The following is a 17271-nucleotide window of genomic DNA, read 5'->3' on the forward strand; positions in this document are numbered from 1 at the left end:
ACAAACCCCGATTCCGTTTGGATCACGCGCCCTTCCAAAGTAAGCCCCGCCCCACTCGCTCAAGTCCTGCCCAGCGATTTAGCCACATCTTCTTTAGGCCCCACGGCCCTGCCCATTCGTTCAAGGCCACGCCTCCCCTCCCTCTCAAGACCTCCCACTTCCCTTGCTCCTTTCCCGGTCCAGTAGCTACTCATAGGAACTCTCATTCTCCGTAAGGCCTGGGCTTCCTCCTTCCCCAAACCCCCAGCATCCCATTGAGAGACTTAAGGCTTGTGGTTGTGGGTGTTTTAATGCACTGAGCTCCAATACAATTCTCCCACCTTTATGGCTAGCACAACCAGATATTACCAGGGCCCCCTCAGACGACAAATTCAACCAAGGTCAAGGCCAGAGTGAGGTCCAGCGTCTGTCCGAGGTGCATTATCAGCCTTGGCTCTTAGAGTCCTCGACCCTCCCTCAAGCGGTGAAGAAGGGGAGGTCCTCTCAGTTATCCAGGCTCATGAGTAGAGCAGTGCCCCTCTTGATCCAATGATCAGATGTCATGGTCCCAGAGCGGAGGTCGATGCCAATGACAAACGATGCGCGCTCTGAGCTGCCTGCCCGGTTGGGATAGTAATAGCAGGGACAGGAGTACATGCCTTCGGGGAAGGAGAGGAGAAAGAGTCAGACCCTGGAGCCTCTGGCAGAGCAGGGCAGGAGCAAGTGTGGGGGAGGGGTGGGGCAGAGACTGGGTTAGGATCCAAACTAGGGATGGAGCCGGCAAGCTTGAGGGCACTGTCCCACCCTTGGCACTCTTCTTGCGGCTCTCTGTAGGCCGGAAGTGGATCGTGGGCATGAGGCAGACAAGCTGCATGGGCTCTGCCTCCACCAAGCAGGAGTTCTTCCGGTCCCAGCCAGCACCCTCCAGGTATAGGCCCCGAACCCAGACACCATCCTGGGGAGACATGGGGGCAGGTTGGGGGGAAATCTAGACCCTCAGTTGCCAGCACCCCTGTCCTGCAACCTCTCCTTTCCCACCTTTGCTCCCAGCACCCTCCTTCTCCACCAGAACCCCCTCTGCTCGGAACCCCGACAACATCTGGCTCCCACCTTGGGTGGATACACTAGGTTGCTGTCGTCCACAGTGGAAACAATAAACTCCCAAGAGAGGCTGTCCACTGAAATCTGGGGATTGAAGGTGAGAATAAGGGAGGACCCCCAAAGAGGAGAGCAGATACATGTCCCCAGCAACCATCCCCACCACACTTTCCACATTGCTCACATTGTTTTGGCGAGCTGAAGACTGCAGGACAGCCGTGAGGAAGCCGGTGGGAAAGGTGAAGCCAGCCAGCCAGAAGATCACAGGAGGCCGCGTGCGGCTGGCCCACAGCTCAAACTGTTCCACACGCATGGCCAAGTCCCGGGTCCATGAAGCCAATGGCTTTTGTGAGGGATATGCCTGGAGGAGGAGAAGGCAGTGTGTGTTTATTCATTCACTTATTCATGCATTCAGATCCTTGTTTCAACACCTGGAGCAGCTATAAGAAGAATATATGCTGTCAGCCCCTGTTCCCCAACCATAGATCGGCACAGCTCTCCAAAAGCCAACTCCCAGGAAAGAAGCATAAAATGACAACTATTAACAATAGCACCAGTAATATTAACCAGTTACCATTAATGAAGCACCTTCTAGCATTGTGCACAGCACAGGGGATCCTTGAAACATCCTTGGAGAGGCTAGGAACTTACCCTGAGTAAGTTTCTAACTAAATAACTTTTCAAAGTCAGTAAAGGGCAGAGTCAGATTTCAACCTTGAACCTGTCTGGCCCCAAAGCCCAGGCTCACTGCTTTTTGCTATATGCTCCCTTAAAACCAGGAGGTCGCCGGCCCAGGGGTGAAAGGAGAGTTCATTGTTGGATTAGGATCAACAGTAATGTAATCTTGCCTTTCCCCAGAGTGGAGGGACGTGGGCATCAAAGATGCAACTGAAAACCTCTTCCAGGCTTGTAGACATGACGATGAGGCCCTGGATGCCTTTTTCTAGGTCTGTCAGTGAGAACCTGAACAGGGTAAGGTGGAGGGTTAGGGATGGGGTGGGCCTGGGAGAGCCATCATAGGCAGGGAGTGAAGGCCTTTCCTCGTGCTCCCCCACCACGTTCCACAGAACCGCCCTCCATCTTACAGGATGGTCTCCAAAAGCTTGTTGTATCTCTGAATCTCCTGAAGAAGTACCACATTGAGTGGGGAGGGGTCCATAGCCAGCAGTTTTCGGGTCCTTTCATAGTCGATCATTTCAGGGATCTTCTGTTTCACATCAGCAGCCAACTCAAGGACCTGCCGAGGCAGGAGCTCTGAGCTCTGAGTGCAGACCCCTCTTCCTCACTGCTTTCCCTCCCCCAGGTGTCCGTCTGTCCTTACCTTCTCTTCCCGGCTCTGGTCTCCGGCCCTGGTGGGTGTAATCTGGGGTTGCAGGGAAAGCAGAGTCTCAAAGAGAGTGTGTGCCTCAGTGATCTGGGAGGCCACATCTGCATTAGGGTGCTGGCCAAAGGTCTCGGGGGGGTCCATGCCGGGCAACATGCTAATGTACTCCTTGTATGAGGCCAGGCTCCCATCCTTGGGGATGAAATAGGTCTCCAATACTGACAACCTGGGGAGCCACCGCATAATTATCACTGTGTCGTGGGGACTCTGGGGCTCCCATGCCAGGCCGAGACCCCATTCATCCAGCTCCCTGCTCTTGCTCCAGCCCCCGCCCCACAACCCCACAAAGCCTGCTTCTCCCATGTCACATTCTCTCCTCACACACTTCCCCTACCCCCAGTGCTGCCCGCTGCCCCCACCCCATTCAGCGCCCCCCTCACCTGTAGGAGGGGGTTGACAGAGCCTGCTCACAGAAGTAGTCGTTGATGTAAGTGGTGAGCAGGCGCCGGTCCCAGTCGTCCGTGACGTGTCCGCCATAGTTGACACCAGCGATGAGGTACTTGAGCGCATCCCAGGGTGTCTCCTCGTACTCGTCCAGGTAGAGGCTCAGCAAGTTCTCTGACACCTGTGTGTGGCCCCAGCCCGAGCCCCCAGCCCCACACACAGTTATGGCAGGAGCCCTTCCAGGGGCGCTTTAACACAGGCTTCCTGTCAGTGGCTATTCCTGCAGGGCAGCCATGGGGCAGGAAGTGTAAGGAGACAGGGCTGGGATGAGGGACCCTGGTTAGCACAAACCTCAAAGTCAGAGTCATTGAAGCCACAGATGATGTTCCAGCCAAGCTGCAGGAACTTTCTGCGTTCAAGTAACACAGAGTGGAAGAAGCACAGTGCAAACAGCAGCTTCTTATACTTGGAGGGTTTGGAGCAGCGGGAAAACTGTGGTTCTGTCATCAGTTGGTAAAGACGGGTCATGTTGGCCTTTAGGCCCTGGGGACAATGAAGTACAGAGGTGGGATGACATGCATCTTGCTTGGCCCTGCCCCTAGCACCATCGTGTACAGTTGTGGAGGTTGCTCACTGCACAAGGGCACTGGCTGAAGGGATGAGTGGAGGCTGAAATCCAGCTCTTGAGCTGCATGCCAGGACGTGCACTCATTCACGGGGCTGCGTGCCTTTCTCTAATTCACACACAGGCACTGTATGGACCAGGGGCAGCCCTGTCTTCTTGTCTCCGCCCCCCCGCCTTTTGATCCCCTCAACCACGATGTTCTCAATGGTGGGTAGGCCAACTCAATTTGGAAATGCCAGAAAATACGAACAGAAACATAAACGTGCACTACTGATGAACAAAAATGTACACAACTATGGGCAAAGGGTCAGTAGATAGTGTCTCATCAAGGAGGAACGTTCTATGTGATTGGATTTATCAGGCTTCATGAACAGGTTGGGATTTGGCCCAAGTCTTACAAATGGGAAGGATGTGACGAGGCTGAGAGGAGGGCCTTAGTTTCCCAGAGATGGGAAGAATTGAAGGAATAAAGGCACAAAGGGGAGATAAAGTGAGAAGAGAAGTCTAACTGAAATCAAGTGCAAGTGCTCAGGTGGGGAAAGAATGGCCATGAGCAGATGGAGTGCAATAAGAAGGGCAGTTTGAGCCATTTGGACCAGATTCACCAGGTATCCTGGAGCCATTTCTGTCTTAAGTAGGACAGTGATACGCTGAAAGAGTATTTTAAGAAGACTCATATATGACGGACAGAATAGAGCAGGGAGAAAACAGAAGTAAGAACATTGGATAACCAATAACAAAAAGAAAATATAATTTAAAAAAATACCATTTATAACCATCATCAAATTATGTAAAATACCATGAAACCACCGAGTCCTAACCACTGGACCACCGGGGAATTCCCTTTACACATCTTTATAGCAAAACTTACAAAACTTTATTGAAATAAAGAATAGGGACTTCCCTGGTGGTGCAGTGGTTTAGAATCCGCCTGCCAACGCAGGGGATACGGGTTCAGTCCCTGGTCCGGGAAGATCCCACATGCTGCGGAGCAACTAAGCCGGCGCGCCACAACTACTGAAGCCCGCATGCTGCAACTGCTGAAGCCCGCGCGCGTAGAGCCTGTGCTCCACAACAAGAGAAGCCACTGTAATGAGAAGCCCGCGCACCACAAGGAAGAGTAGCCCCCGCTCGCCGCAACTAGAGAAAGCCCGTGAGCAGCAACAAAGACCCAACACAGCCAAAAAAATAAAAAATAAATGGAGAGACCTACTATACTCATGGATTGGGAGGCTCAATATCCTAAAGATGATGATTTCCCCCAAACTGATCAATAGAATTTTTCTGGTGAAAACTTGACAAGCTTGTTCCAAAATTTATGTTGGAGAATAAAAGGTCAGGAATAGCCTGGAGAAGGACATTGGTGAGGGGACTTGCCTTCCCAGCTATCAAGAATTATTATAGGGCTATAGAGTAATTAAGACAGTGCACACTGACCCCAGAATAAACAAGTTGACCAGTGAACAGAATAAAGGGCCCAGAAACCCATCTGTATATATATGACATGACTGAGACATTTAACAAAATTGGAATATATAATACATTTAGATTAAAAGAGTGTATCAATTTACCGAAGTTGGCAACTGTGCTTGCAATTATATAAGAAAACATTCTTATTCTTAGGACTGAGCCCTTTACACTGACATATACTGAAGTATGTAGCAGTAAAGGGCCAGGATACATGCAATGAACTCTCAAATGTTTCAGAAGAAGTGTGAGTGAGGAGAGAGCGAAAAACAGAGAGAGATCAAATGATAAGGCAAGTGGGACAAAATGTTAACAACAGATGAATTTGGGTAACATACATGTGAGGGTTCTTTGTACTATTATTCTTACAACTTTTCTGTAAGTTTAAAATTATTTCCAAATAAAATACTTTTAAAATATTGGCCTCTTTGTCTGCTTCCAAAAGAAATCTGGTTGCACCAACTATACCCTGAATGTCCTACTTTCTCTGAAGGTTTGGTGGATCCCAGGAAGGTTCTGCATCACCAGCAAGCAGCATTTCACAGAAGGCTCTCCTGGGCTGAGCTAGAACAAGGCCCTCTCCTCTGGTGACCCAACCACGGCAGAGCCATCCTCTCTGACTCCTCTCTCCTCCTGGGTTTTGCTCCAATTCATCACTGCCTCCACGCTTACTGCTTATCATGCCGACCTAGACAGCACCCACCTCAGGGCCAACACATCTCTACCCATCACAGAGGGTGGGGCTCAGCCAACAGAGGGCCCACGGGCTACCAAGCCACACACCTCTCTTAGAAGGCAATAAGAAAGGCTCTTAAAAGATGAACTAAAAAAAAAAAAAGTAATGTTTCTTTGGCAACACATTTCTGGACCGTTTGACATTTTTAAATGGGAGTACAGAATACTTTTGTTGGCAGAAAAGAATATAAATAAAAATCAACTTTAAACATATATTCTAAAAAAACTAGTGGCGCCATTAACAAAAATGGGATGAGGAGATAATCTACGTGGAGGATGACTTGTTTAGAGAGCGTGGGATTTATGGTGCTGGTGTGCCGAAAAGAAATGCTTCGTAACCGGATGGAATTCAGACCCTGCAGTGAGTTTGATACTGGAGCCAGAGATGGGGATTGGGGTTGAAATCAGGAAGAGGACAATTTCTCCATCAACTTGTGAAAGGAGGAAATGTAGAATGAGGACAGGACAGGACGAGAAAGAAACACAGAAGTAATAAATAATGTGGCAAGAAACAGAGGGGGGACCAGGAGTGTGTGTCGGGGAAACCAGGGAGAGGGACAGTCAACTATGCCAGCTGCCTCCAGGTGGTCAAAAAGGATTTAATGATGAAAGACATCCACACACCTGTGCATTCATAGGGTCCTCATTTATTGAGCACCTACTACATGCGTGTCCCTGTGTTAGTCACAGGGTGAGCAAAACGGTGAGGGGGAAAAAAAGGCATGGCCTCTGCCCTCTTCTTGGAGCTTACAGTCTAGAAAAGAAGTCAGGCATCAGCCAGGATCACACTAATACGTGTAAAATTCCCCACAGTGGGAAGACCAGAGGGAGTGGTGAAGGTTTTAGGAGTGTTACCTAGACATGGAGGTCAGAGTCTTCCTGAGAAAGTGCTGGTGGGGCTGAGACCTGAAGGGGCAAAGGAGGGGACGGGGAGGAAAGCAGGGAGGGCAGCACATGCAAAAGCCTCAAGCAGGAGAATACAGAGTCTATCAAGGAAGAAGAACAAAGCAATTTAAAAATCAAGGTGTAGGTAGAGCAAAGAAAGTGAAGGGGAGAGCGGCGACTGACAAAGCTGGGGAGGCGCCCGCTGGGGCATGTGAATAGGGTTTTGATCTTGATTAAAAGCAATGAAAAGTGACTAAAATAGTTTTAAGTAGGAGGTAAGTGGGTAGGATGCAGCAACATGATCAGATTTTAAATCTGCAATTCACTGATTGCATTCAATGGTGACCTTATAATATTGGAGATAAAATTTTCAATAGAGTTGGAGGGAAGGAAGGAGAAAGGCCGGGAAGTGACATCAGGGTGAGAATGTAAGGAAATGTCAGGAGGAGGAAGGGTCTGAAGGGTCCAAGCGCTAGTTATATACACTTCCTTTGCCTCCATTTCCTACCTGTAAAATGGGGGCGGTAGTATTTACCTGATAGGTGTGTGTGTGTGAAATGGATTAATGAATGTAAAGCATTTAGAACAATGCCTGGCACATAATAACACTCAAGAGATGTTAGCTATTACTACTATGTTCTAAGGGTTTGGCACACAGAAAAGGGAAAGGAGATGGAATCTTCTAGAGGACAGCAGAATCAAAAAAAGCCATGTTGTTGTTAAGGTTAAACCCTCTCTCTGAGGCCTGGAAGATGAAACGTAGGCCAGATGGCACGGTCGCTGCTGGCTGTCAGCTGCCCATACCTTTGGCGGCTCTGTGGTCATCTTGATGCTGGCCTGCAAGATCGAGATAGGGAAGTCTGGGTGGGGGCTGGAGCTGAGCCAGAGGCGGAAGGAAGGGTGTGGATCCTCCACCTGCAGCTGTTCTACCAGTTTGTCCAGGTTAGGCATCCATGACAGCGACAGGTGGCAGTTGGCCAGGAACACCCAATGTCCTGCAAGGAGATGCTGGATGCAGTGGGAACCATTCCCTATGCCCCACCTGTCCCCTCACTTTCCACCTGATTGTGTGTGTGGTGGCTGGGAGAGATGGGGTCCAAATGCTCAGGTGCCGCCCCTGGGGCCTTCTGGAGAAGTGGGAGCTGCAGTTACAGCAGGGCGAAGGAGGTGGGAGGTGGTGGGCAGTCGGGCCAGGGACACAGATGGGGGCAGAACAGGATGGATACTGACCCTGAACCACACCCTCTCGGAGGAGCCGAGCCGCGATGGGGGCCTGGCCCTGGCCCAGAGACAGGGCATGGAAGCGCTGCGCCATGCCTGTGTGCTCTGCCAGCTGGAGCAGGGTACTGGTGGGGTCCACGCCGGGGGACAGGATAAATATGAGTGGGGTCCGCGGGGCTGAGTCTTCCATCACCTGCCGGCAGCACAGGGCGTGGGCTCAGGCAGAAGGCCGGGTGAGGCAGTGGGACAGAGATTGAGGGAATGCGGGCGGCCGCCTGGGACAGGGAGAGGGAGGCGGGAAGGAAACCAAGCCACTGACCAACTTCATGTTTAGCACAGGCGGCTCAACGAAGCGGGAGCCAAGGTTGGAGACGATGAAGGAGGTTACGCAGGACGCCACGCGGTCCTGGCGCAGGGAGCGAACGATCAGCATCCGTTGCATTTCGTTGCAGGCGTTCTCCCACTCACCTGGGGGTGAGGTGAGTAATCGCAGGGAGAGTGAGTCGGGAAGAGCTGGGAATGTAAACAAAGGGGCACCTGCAGGAACGCCGGGTCAGGAGGCAGATGCGCTGAGGGAACTTGGGAGAGAGAGGGGAGGAATTAGAGAGGGAAGAGCGGGCACGCGGCTGAACGAGGGCAGGAGAGAGGCAGGAGAGGGAGGCCTGGCGCCCAGGCACCTGGCAACATAGCCTTCTCCGGGGTGGCACTGGTGTACCACAGGTTCCAGTCACGAGGATACTGTTCAAAGGAGTTCATGAGCCCGTGGAAGTTGGTCAGTTTGTCCAGCTCTGTGATGTTATCCCAGTAGGCGTCTGCGAGCCAGCTGGTACAGGGGTTATCCATTTGGCCCTCGCGATCCAGGACCTGGGGGTGGGAGGGTGGCGAGAGGAGAAAACGATTGACCGGGAACACCCCAAAAGGAGCATTATCTCTTTTTTCAAGGTGGAAAAGCCATGATGAGTATTTCATGAAACAAAATGAAGAAATAAATACAGGAATCTGAGGTGGATCGGAATCCACCTTTACTGGGGAAATAAGTGGGGGGGCGGGGGCGAGGGTGGGGGCTAGGTCTCTGAGACGCCGTGCGGAGGTGCCACAGTCCGAAGTTAAGAAGCGGGCGCCCTCTGGTGGTTGCCTGGCAATAATGCCTCTTACCCGAATGATTTCAATTGCAGCCTCACCCTTGAGAGAAGCACAAACTAACTGTTCACTCACTCATTTACCCTTTTTAACAAATATTTGTTGTTCACCAACTATGTGTTTGAAGCACCTGGGACACACCACTGAACAAAACAAACACCTCTGCCCTTGAGGAGCTTATTTTCCAACATGAGACAGCGGATACTGAACCAAAAACATAACAAGTAAATTATCTAGTACGATAAGGGTGGCAGTGCCATGGAAAAAGAGAATAGGTTGAGGAGGATAAGGCAGATTGGAAGTGCTGGGGGGTAGTCTGAAATACTAAATAAGAAAGTCAAGGAAATCTCAGTGAGGTGAGATTTAAATCAAGACTTGAAGGAGGGAAGGGGGAACAATTTTCTGGCAGAAGGAACAGCCAGTGCAAAGGCCCTGGGGTGGGATATGCCTGCGACAAGAGGAGGCCCGTGCAGCTGGAGTGGACGGAGTGTGGAGCTGGGCAGCGGGGGACGACATCAGTGACGGGGCATCCATTTTCAAAGAACCTCTCTGGTCGCTGTGTTGAGAGACTAGGGGTGGCAGAGGCTCTTGCTAAAATCCAGATGAGAGGTGAAGTGAAGGTGGCAAAAGGAACGAAACTGTTGTCCAAGGAGGGTGTGCTGACGGCTCAGGGAACCGTGGTATGGTTGGCAGCTTTAAGGGCCCGCCTGAGGTGCACGGTCATGGATTTAAAGTGAGTCCAGTCGGTGTGGGCATGTTTTTCTCCAGTCTAGCTCAGCTGCATGGGTCACACTGGGACAGAGGGGAAGGAGAGCTGGATCTTACCAGAGCGGTAGCTTCAGCGAGCAAATGCCACACCGTGCCGGGGGCGGGGGGCGGTGTGCAAAGGGGCTGAGGGTGTTGACAAGGGAGAAAGTGTAATGGTGGCCACGAAATTAGGCTGGGGAAGGAGTGGCCTGAGAGGCAGTGAAAGAGTGGCCAGCTCATACCAACCAGCGGGTCGCAGGTAAGGGGCCCAAAGCCCCGCCTGTAACTCGGGCAAGGAGGCACAAGGCAAGTCACCCCCCGCGGCCCCCCCCCAGGAGCTTTTCAGGCGCCTGCTCCTGCCAGCGTCCCTCCGCGCACACGCACTCGCTGGAGCCTCAGGCCTTGCCCTCTGGGTGTGGAGTCCATCCCCAGCCTTGTCCGCCCCACCCTCGGATGTGCCCTCTGCTCCACTCACCACGCCCCCGCGCAGAAAGAAGTTGTATTCATCCATGTTGAGTTTGCCGGAAGTCTCCAGGATTTTGGCACACATCTGGAAACTGAACAGTAGCTTGTGGCGCTCGAAAAGGGTGCGGCAGGTGTACCTGGGAGGGACAGGGGATGGGGGGGCGGGAGGTAGGGTACTCAGCATGAATGCTTCCTGAGAGAGGACCGGACCATCACACAGCCCTACACAGAAGGAGGGCCTTACTCAGCTTCGAGTCCAAACCTCCTGTAAACAGCCAAGTATTCAGGGCACTAGAGAGAGGACGTGGTTTTCCCAGAGTTTCCTCAACAACGACTGGACCCCTGCTATGTGCCAGGTACTCTGCCAGGTCCTGAAGACACAAAGATGAACAAGCACGGTCTCTGTGCTGGAGGAAGTCAGGTAGAGTGGGGAGGACAGGCGAGAGGCCATCAGCTACCATAGGACGTGATGAGTCCTGTACAAGGGTGGCAGCCCCCGCCCTGCCTGGAGCGGAGCTGCCTGGAGGTACAGCCGAGTTACCGAGTGATTGGCAGAGAGGAGAGGGGAGGACGCCAGGGAGAGCTCAGAGCACAAGCGAAGCAGGCAGTGGGGGCGGGAAAACCATGGCGTGCAGGCCGGTCAGCGTTGCTCAGGCATCCAGCGTAAGGAGGGGAAAGGTGAGGCTGGGAGGCAGGTGGTGGCCAAGGCATGGAGGACTTTGTGGCCATTGGACACGAAACCACCACCAAGGAGTGTAAACCGGGAGTGGCATGGCCAGATTTCTGTGTTTGAAAGGCTCACGCTGGTGCCTGCAGGAGGACAGATTAGAGAGGGACAGACTTGGAGGCAGAAGGACCTGTTGGGAGCCCGTTGGGGAATTCAGAAAGAAAGATCACGGCGGCCTCCACTGAAGTGCAGTCATGGCACTGGGGAGACTCGGGTGGGGTGGGGGAACAGTTTGCAGAAAGAATCATGAGCAAAACCTGGTGACTGGTCTGAGGGGTGAGGGACAGCGAAGAGTTAGCAACATCTCCTGGCTTCTGGCTTGGGTGCCTGGGAGGCGGGTGTTGGTGCCACTCAGGGGTGTGGCCCCGAAGAAAGGGGGAAGCTAACGAGTTTGACGTGAAACAAGCTGAACCTGAAGGCTCTGTGGGAAGCCCAGGCAGAGGGGTCAGGAACCTCGCTACTCAAAGTGCGAGCCACAGACCAAGAGCCGCAGCTTCACCTGGAGTTTGTTAGAAATGCAGGCTCCCAGGCCCCAGCCCAGGCCTACCGAATCTGAGTCTGCATTTTAACACGATTCCCAGTGCGTCGTGGGCACGTGAACCGTTTGAGAAGTGCTGGTATAGGAGACGGTCCTACACACAGGGCTAATGCTCAAGGGAGACCTGAAGAGAAGGTACACTGGGACACGGACTAGTCAGCCCGTGGATGACGGTGAGACCCCGAACGCGGACGCCACCCAGGGGAAGTGCGTGGAGAGAGGAGCAGGGGGACAGGAGCGGTGGCATGGGGCAGCACGAAGGCACGAGTACCAAGAGGCGTCGGCGTAGAGCCACTGGGCCTCCCGCCGAGCTCGCGCGGCGCGCGGGGCGGTGCGCAGACCTGTAGACGGCGTAGGTGTGGTACTCGTTCAGGAAGTCGATGCGGTCCTCCAGCTTGTTGCTGCGATGGCTCTTGTCGATGCTGAGGATAAAGAGGCTGATGTAGGCGTCCAGCGAGAACTGGTACATGGGGTCGATGCGGCCCATGTCGTTGAGCACGAAGAACAGCACCGAGGCCCGCTGGGCGCATGGGCGGTAAGCCTGTGGAGGGGGCGGAGTCAGGGCCGGAGGGGCGGGGGCTCGGGCAAGGAGGGGGCTGGGCCGGAGGGCGCAGGGGCTCACCTCGCGGGCCAGGTCGATGTTGATCTCCGTGGTTTCGCTGGTCTCTAGCTGCTTTGTCACCTCCGTGGCGGTTATCTTGGAGGTCCGCAGCGTGTTCACCAGCTGCACGTCGTCTAGCAGGGAGCCTGTGGCCTCGTTCAGCAGCCTGGAGGGAAGCCAAGAGGCACGTGGGTGGAGAGGCTTTAGGGGTACTGGGCTGGGGTCGGGGAGTGGGGAGACGCCCCCATCAGCCCCCCGGGGCTGTAGTCTGGCCTGCGAGCAGACGAGCGGGCCGCGGGTGGGGGGAGGCAAGGTCTCACCGAAGGATCTCGTCCTCCAGCTCCTCGAGCTGCCTCTTGCCAGCGGCGATATTGACGACCAGTGAGTCCTTCTGCTCTTCCAGCTCCGGCCGCTCCTTCCGGACCACGACGCCCAGCAGCTGGGCCTCCAGGCCCTGGGATCGCCAGGACTCGTGGTGAGAATCCCACCGCGGTGACCTTTACCCATTTCGTCCCTTTACCCCTCTCACGCCCCGCATCCGCATCCGCAGGTGCCCGACACAATCTTAGCCTTTTCTCAATCCTGCCGGGCTCTACAGCCCTCCCGGGTTCACCCTAGTTCAGTCTAGGCATCAGCCCCCACCCACCTGTTCTTTGACGGCAAAGTTGACAATGGTGGTCTTGGCTGAGGTCTCTGGGCCGTAGTGGGGGTTGGAGAGCTTGGTGGTGATGTAGAATCGGAAACTGGTATTGTATTCCACCTCCTTATCTCCGATGCGCATCAGCAGGTGGCCACCTGCACCCACAGGAGGGTCAAGGGAAAGGACCCCACGTGACCAGGTGTGGGCTGACCTGTTGTTCCCCAACTGGAATCCAGTAGCAGCGACTCAGCCTGCCCTAATGTGCCCGGCCCAGGGCTGTCTGAATACAGGGACAGGTAAGTAGAGGACACAGCCAAAGGCCCAGCCCTTTCTTCCCCTGTGTCCGACTCGGCTGGGCTCTAGGGTTTGTCCTCCAGGCCAACCCCACAATGAGCCTGGGCGCTCACCAGTTCGAGCTACAGATCTGTTGAGCACAGGGTTGAGTGTGGGGTCCAGATATTCCTGCACGTTCTGGAGCAGTACTGGGTGTCCAAACTGGATGGCCTTTTCTAGGACTCGAAGGTAATCGCTCATCTGCAGATCGATGATCTGTAGGCCCTAGAGAGCAAGGAAAAAGATGCAAGAACTGCTGCAGGATCCAAGGGGGGTAATGGCCTGAGGGAAGGACCTCAGGAAGAGTCAGGCTTGGGAAGAGAATATAAGGGGACAAATCAGTCCCCCAGCCTTATACCTGACTTCCTTCCATGTTCTTGATCCATTTCAGGGCCTGGGCCTGAGGATCAATCATCAGTGCCCACCTGAAGGAGGAAGCGTGAGTCAGAAGACAGGCTCTCTGCCCTTACTCAGCCTCGTGCTCCCAGCAGCACCCTTACCTGTTGCCACGGGTGACAATGATACCATTCTCAGTGGAGAAGGCATCCGAGGGCAACCCTTGGAGGTTCCAGTCCCGAACTTTGGTAGGATTGGACAGGAATTTATCAAAGGTGAAGTGGGGTGAGCAAGGAACTTGCAGCTCCGAGATCTGGGTGAGAAGAGCCCCAAGCTTCAGCCTGGAGATCTGAGCCCAGCACCCCTGCCCCTTCCCGACATCTCTGTTACTCCCAGAGGCCACAATCTCAGAGCCCACGAGCTCACTCATCACGCCTAAGCCCTGCCTCACCTTCCTGATCCAGATTTGTTTGACGATCTCATCCCGGTAGTTGGTCAGGAAGGGTCCCATGTAGGACAGGAAGGCAGCTGCCAGGAGACAGTCTCCCACCAGGTAGCCCAGATCCTCCTCCAGGCCCTGGAGGACAGCAGGGGAGGTGTAAGGCTGCCTGGGCCCCCAGCCTGGAGACACCTGGACCGCTCTGAAGGCACTCTCCTCTGGACACTAACCAGATCAGAGAGTTTCTAGGCCTCTCCTAGACCCTTGCACCCTGAGAACTCTAACCTACTCTCACAACTTTTGAGTTCCCCATCTTTTTTCCCCTTTTCTTCGTATTTGGGCCACACCATCCGGCTTACAGGAATCTCAGTTCCCCAACCAGGGATCGAAGCCGGGCCATGGCGGTGATAGTGCCGAACCCTAACCACTAGGCCACCAGGGAACTCCCTTGAGTTCCCCATCTTTAACAGCAATGTTTGTTTCTTACGATAAGGCCTAACCCTCTTGTGAAGCCAGGAGCTCACCGAGGGTAGAGACGAGATGCCCCAGCTTGGTTTCAATCTGGCCAGTGGGCTATGTCAAGGGTCCTCGTGTGTGCTTTCCAGCCCTACCTAAACACAGAAGCAGATCCCCCACGGTACAAAAAGTCTCTCCTTCTACTATTCTCACCAAATGTCAGGAGGTGGAGGGGAAGAACTCCCATGCCCCATTCTTGGATGTCCCTTCACCCAAGTATCCCCATTTCTCCCGCCTGTCCCTCAACCTAAATGGGACGGGAGCTCTTGGCACTGGTGGGCAGGGAAGGAGGACAGCCAGGTGGTGCAATGGTCTCACCTTCACCGTCTCCTCCCATCGGGCCTTCTCGCCAGCCAACCCAGACACCAGCATCCCGGCTCGTTCCAGCTTCACCTCCATCTCCTCGGACTTCTTGCGAAGCTCCTCCTTCTGTGCCAGCTTCTCATCGTACTGTTTCTTCAGCATCTCCAGTTTCCCGGCCACCTGGGAGGGATCAGAGTACAGGGATCAGACACGGGGCTTGAGGCCAGATTGTCCTGGCTTCGGATCACCAGTCTGCCGGGTTGTGGGAAAATGAACCTCGGGGAAAATGATCTCTTTGAGCCTGTTTCCTCACGTGCAAAATAAGAACAATCAACACCTGCCCTACAGGGTTGTTGTGAGGAGAAAAACAAGATCAAATATGTGTGATAAGTTGCGTTTTCTTTCCCATCCCTCCACCACCCTTTCCTTGAGCCCGGAAACTACTTGGTAACGGACTCAAGGCTGAGAAGGAGACGGACCTCTCGTAGCATAGTGATAAAGCACACAGGATGTGTTGGCAAGAGAGGACCAGATAGCACAGAAATAACGGCCACTCCGTGCCAGAGGCCACACCTAAGGTGAGACCTTGAGAGAGGAAGAAGGAGTTAGAATGAACCCAGGAACTCTTGGAGGGAGGAAGAGGGAGTCCATTCAGGAAAAAGGCCCAGGTCCGAGGTCCCACCGAAGATGGGACCTGGGAAGAGCCTTACCTCTTAGAGAAGCCTCCCTCACCTCGACTCATTGCCACCCTGTGGGCTCTGCTGAGGTTGGAATATATCACTCAAATCTTTTTTTTTTTTTTTCTTTTTGGCCGTGCCGTGCATCTTGTGGCATCTTAGTTCCCGGACCAGGGATTGAACCCGTGCCATTGGCAGTGAAAGCACAGAATCCTACCCACTGGACCGCCAGGGAACTCCTTATCACTCAAATCCGAAGTCAAGAACTGACTGTGTGGTGATTGTTTTGTAATGTTTAGAAATATCGAATCGCCATGTTGTGCACTTGCAACTAACATAGTGTTGTAGGTCAATTATACTTCAAACAAACAAACATAAAAAAGAAGTCAGATCTGTGATTACCAAAGGCAAAGATAGGGGGTGAGGGAGGGGAACTGGATGAGGCAGTCAAAAGGTACACTTTTCCCGTTATAAACTAAATAAGTATTAGGGATGTAACGAACATGATTAATATAATTACACTACTGTATGTTGTACATGAAAGTTGTTAAGAGGGCAAATCCTGAGTTCTCATCACAAGGAAAAAGGTTTTCTTCTTTTTCTTTTCTTTGCCTCTATATGAGATGATGGGTAGTCACTAAACTTATTGTGATCATCATTTCATGATGTATGTAAGTTAAATCAATGTGCTGTGCACCTTAAACTTACACAGTGCTGCATGTCAATTATATCTCAATAAAACTGGAAGGAAAAAAAAAAGAACTGAGGGCTTCCCTGGTGGTGCAGTGGTTGAGAGTCCGCCTGCCGATGCAGGGGACGCGGGTTCGTGCCCCGGTCCGGGAGGATCCCACATGCCGCGGAGCGGCTGGGCCCGTGAGCCATGGCCGCTAGGCCTGTGCTTCCGGAGCCTGTGCTCCGCGGCGGGAGAGGCCACAACAGTGAGAGGCCCGCGTACCACAAAAATAAATAAATAAATAAATAAAAGAACTGAGTCTTTTCCAGGACCCGCTATGTGTGCCTGACTGGCGAACAGTAATCGTGTCTGTGAACACACCGTGTCACCTGTTCTCTTCATGAAGAGGAACAGGGGGCTGGCCCTACACTAAGTGTCTGCCACAGGGTGTGCACACGATAAACATTAGTTCTCTTTCCTGCTGCATCCCCACTGGGAGAGGCAGTCTGCAACCGTGCAAGGAGTGCTCCGATCACTGCCCCACTTTCCTGAGTGATGGCTGTAAGGATAAATGTGGGTTGCAGCACAACGCCTACTGTGTACTAAGCAAGCAGGACCTGGGCTCAGCTATTGAGGTTGACCTCCGAGAACTTGGGAATGGGAAAGGGAGCTCTCCAAGGAATATTTTTTAAGGCAAAGTGGAGATTCAAAATGTCACCCTTGAGTGACAGGACGGCTTATAGGTCAAGCCTTGGTAGGAATCTGTTGGACGCCATTAGCATCTAAAGAAAGAAGGTGTCACTCAGTGATCAGCTGGGCCACTTGGAGGCTGGGGACCTACAGGGAAATGTAGGTCCCCTTGCACACGCGTGTTGGGTTATCTGGCAGGCTCTACCGCGTGACCCCTGTCATCAGGTTCACGCGACCACCTCCGTGCGCTGAGGCCATGCTCATCAGCAACACTCTGATTATAATTTGGCTTCCCATGGAGACTGACTGGTCCCTGGGGAGGCAGCCAGCCCACATGACGGATCTATATTTCATTATTTATTTTGCGTGTGGTGTTGTCTTCACTGTTTTTATTTTTCATGTAAGAAATATATGCACAAGGTTAAAAACCTAAATAATATAATAAAAGGGGTTATAATGAAAAGCAACAGTCTTCTAGCCCACTTTTCCTACTCAGTCCCATCCTTCAGTAGCAAATTATTTTTTAACCATTCCTCTTTTTGTGTCTTCTGGTAATTACTTCCATATCTGACTATTACACTTATGCCGTTACTATACACATATATATACATACACACAGTTTTTACATTTTTGCAGTTTTAATCTTTTTTTTTTTTTTTTTTTTTTTG

General features: G+C 52.8%; 1 protein-coding gene and 1 long non-coding RNA gene across 2 annotated transcripts in view; one reads left to right on the forward strand and one right to left on the reverse strand.

Annotated features, from left to right (window-relative positions):
* Nucleotides 1-270: 270 nt before the first annotated feature.
* Nucleotides 271-17271, reverse strand: part of DNAH2 (dynein axonemal heavy chain 2) — an 87414-nt gene continuing 70413 nt past the window's right edge. The window contains exons 66-88 of the mRNA XM_073798060.1: nucleotides 14579-14743; nucleotides 13757-13882; nucleotides 13470-13618; nucleotides 13328-13394; nucleotides 13044-13194; nucleotides 12643-12791; nucleotides 12317-12450; nucleotides 12018-12162; nucleotides 11737-11936; nucleotides 10141-10267; nucleotides 8456-8642; nucleotides 8098-8246; nucleotides 7788-7971; nucleotides 7362-7552; nucleotides 3197-3388; nucleotides 2842-3026; nucleotides 2399-2627; nucleotides 2163-2314; nucleotides 1926-2040; nucleotides 1262-1438; nucleotides 1090-1164; nucleotides 784-934; nucleotides 271-638 (exon numbers count right to left, since the gene is read on the reverse strand). Of these exons, the coding sequence (XP_073654161.1) occupies nucleotides 484-638; nucleotides 784-934; nucleotides 1090-1164; nucleotides 1262-1438; nucleotides 1926-2040; nucleotides 2163-2314; nucleotides 2399-2627; nucleotides 2842-3026; nucleotides 3197-3388; nucleotides 7362-7552; nucleotides 7788-7971; nucleotides 8098-8246; nucleotides 8456-8642; nucleotides 10141-10267; nucleotides 11737-11936; nucleotides 12018-12162; nucleotides 12317-12450; nucleotides 12643-12791; nucleotides 13044-13194; nucleotides 13328-13394; nucleotides 13470-13618; nucleotides 13757-13882; nucleotides 14579-14743 (3555 nt within the window). The 3' untranslated portion in view covers nucleotides 271-483. The remainder of the gene's footprint in view (nucleotides 639-783; nucleotides 935-1089; nucleotides 1165-1261; nucleotides 1439-1925; nucleotides 2041-2162; nucleotides 2315-2398; nucleotides 2628-2841; nucleotides 3027-3196; nucleotides 3389-7361; nucleotides 7553-7787; nucleotides 7972-8097; nucleotides 8247-8455; nucleotides 8643-10140; nucleotides 10268-11736; nucleotides 11937-12017; nucleotides 12163-12316; nucleotides 12451-12642; nucleotides 12792-13043; nucleotides 13195-13327; nucleotides 13395-13469; nucleotides 13619-13756; nucleotides 13883-14578; nucleotides 14744-17271) is intronic.
* LOC117309821 (uncharacterized) lies at nucleotides 11811-13481 on the forward strand. Its single transcript, XR_012328715.1, has 4 exons — nucleotides 11811-11930; nucleotides 12337-12471; nucleotides 12781-12932; nucleotides 13361-13481. It is a non-coding gene; the product is annotated as an uncharacterized lncRNA (long non-coding RNA).

The sequence above is a fragment of the Tursiops truncatus genome, chromosome 20 (assembly GCF_011762595.2).
Source record: "Tursiops truncatus isolate mTurTru1 chromosome 20, mTurTru1.mat.Y, whole genome shotgun sequence".
NCBI lineage: Eukaryota > Metazoa > Chordata > Mammalia > Artiodactyla > Delphinidae > Tursiops > Tursiops truncatus.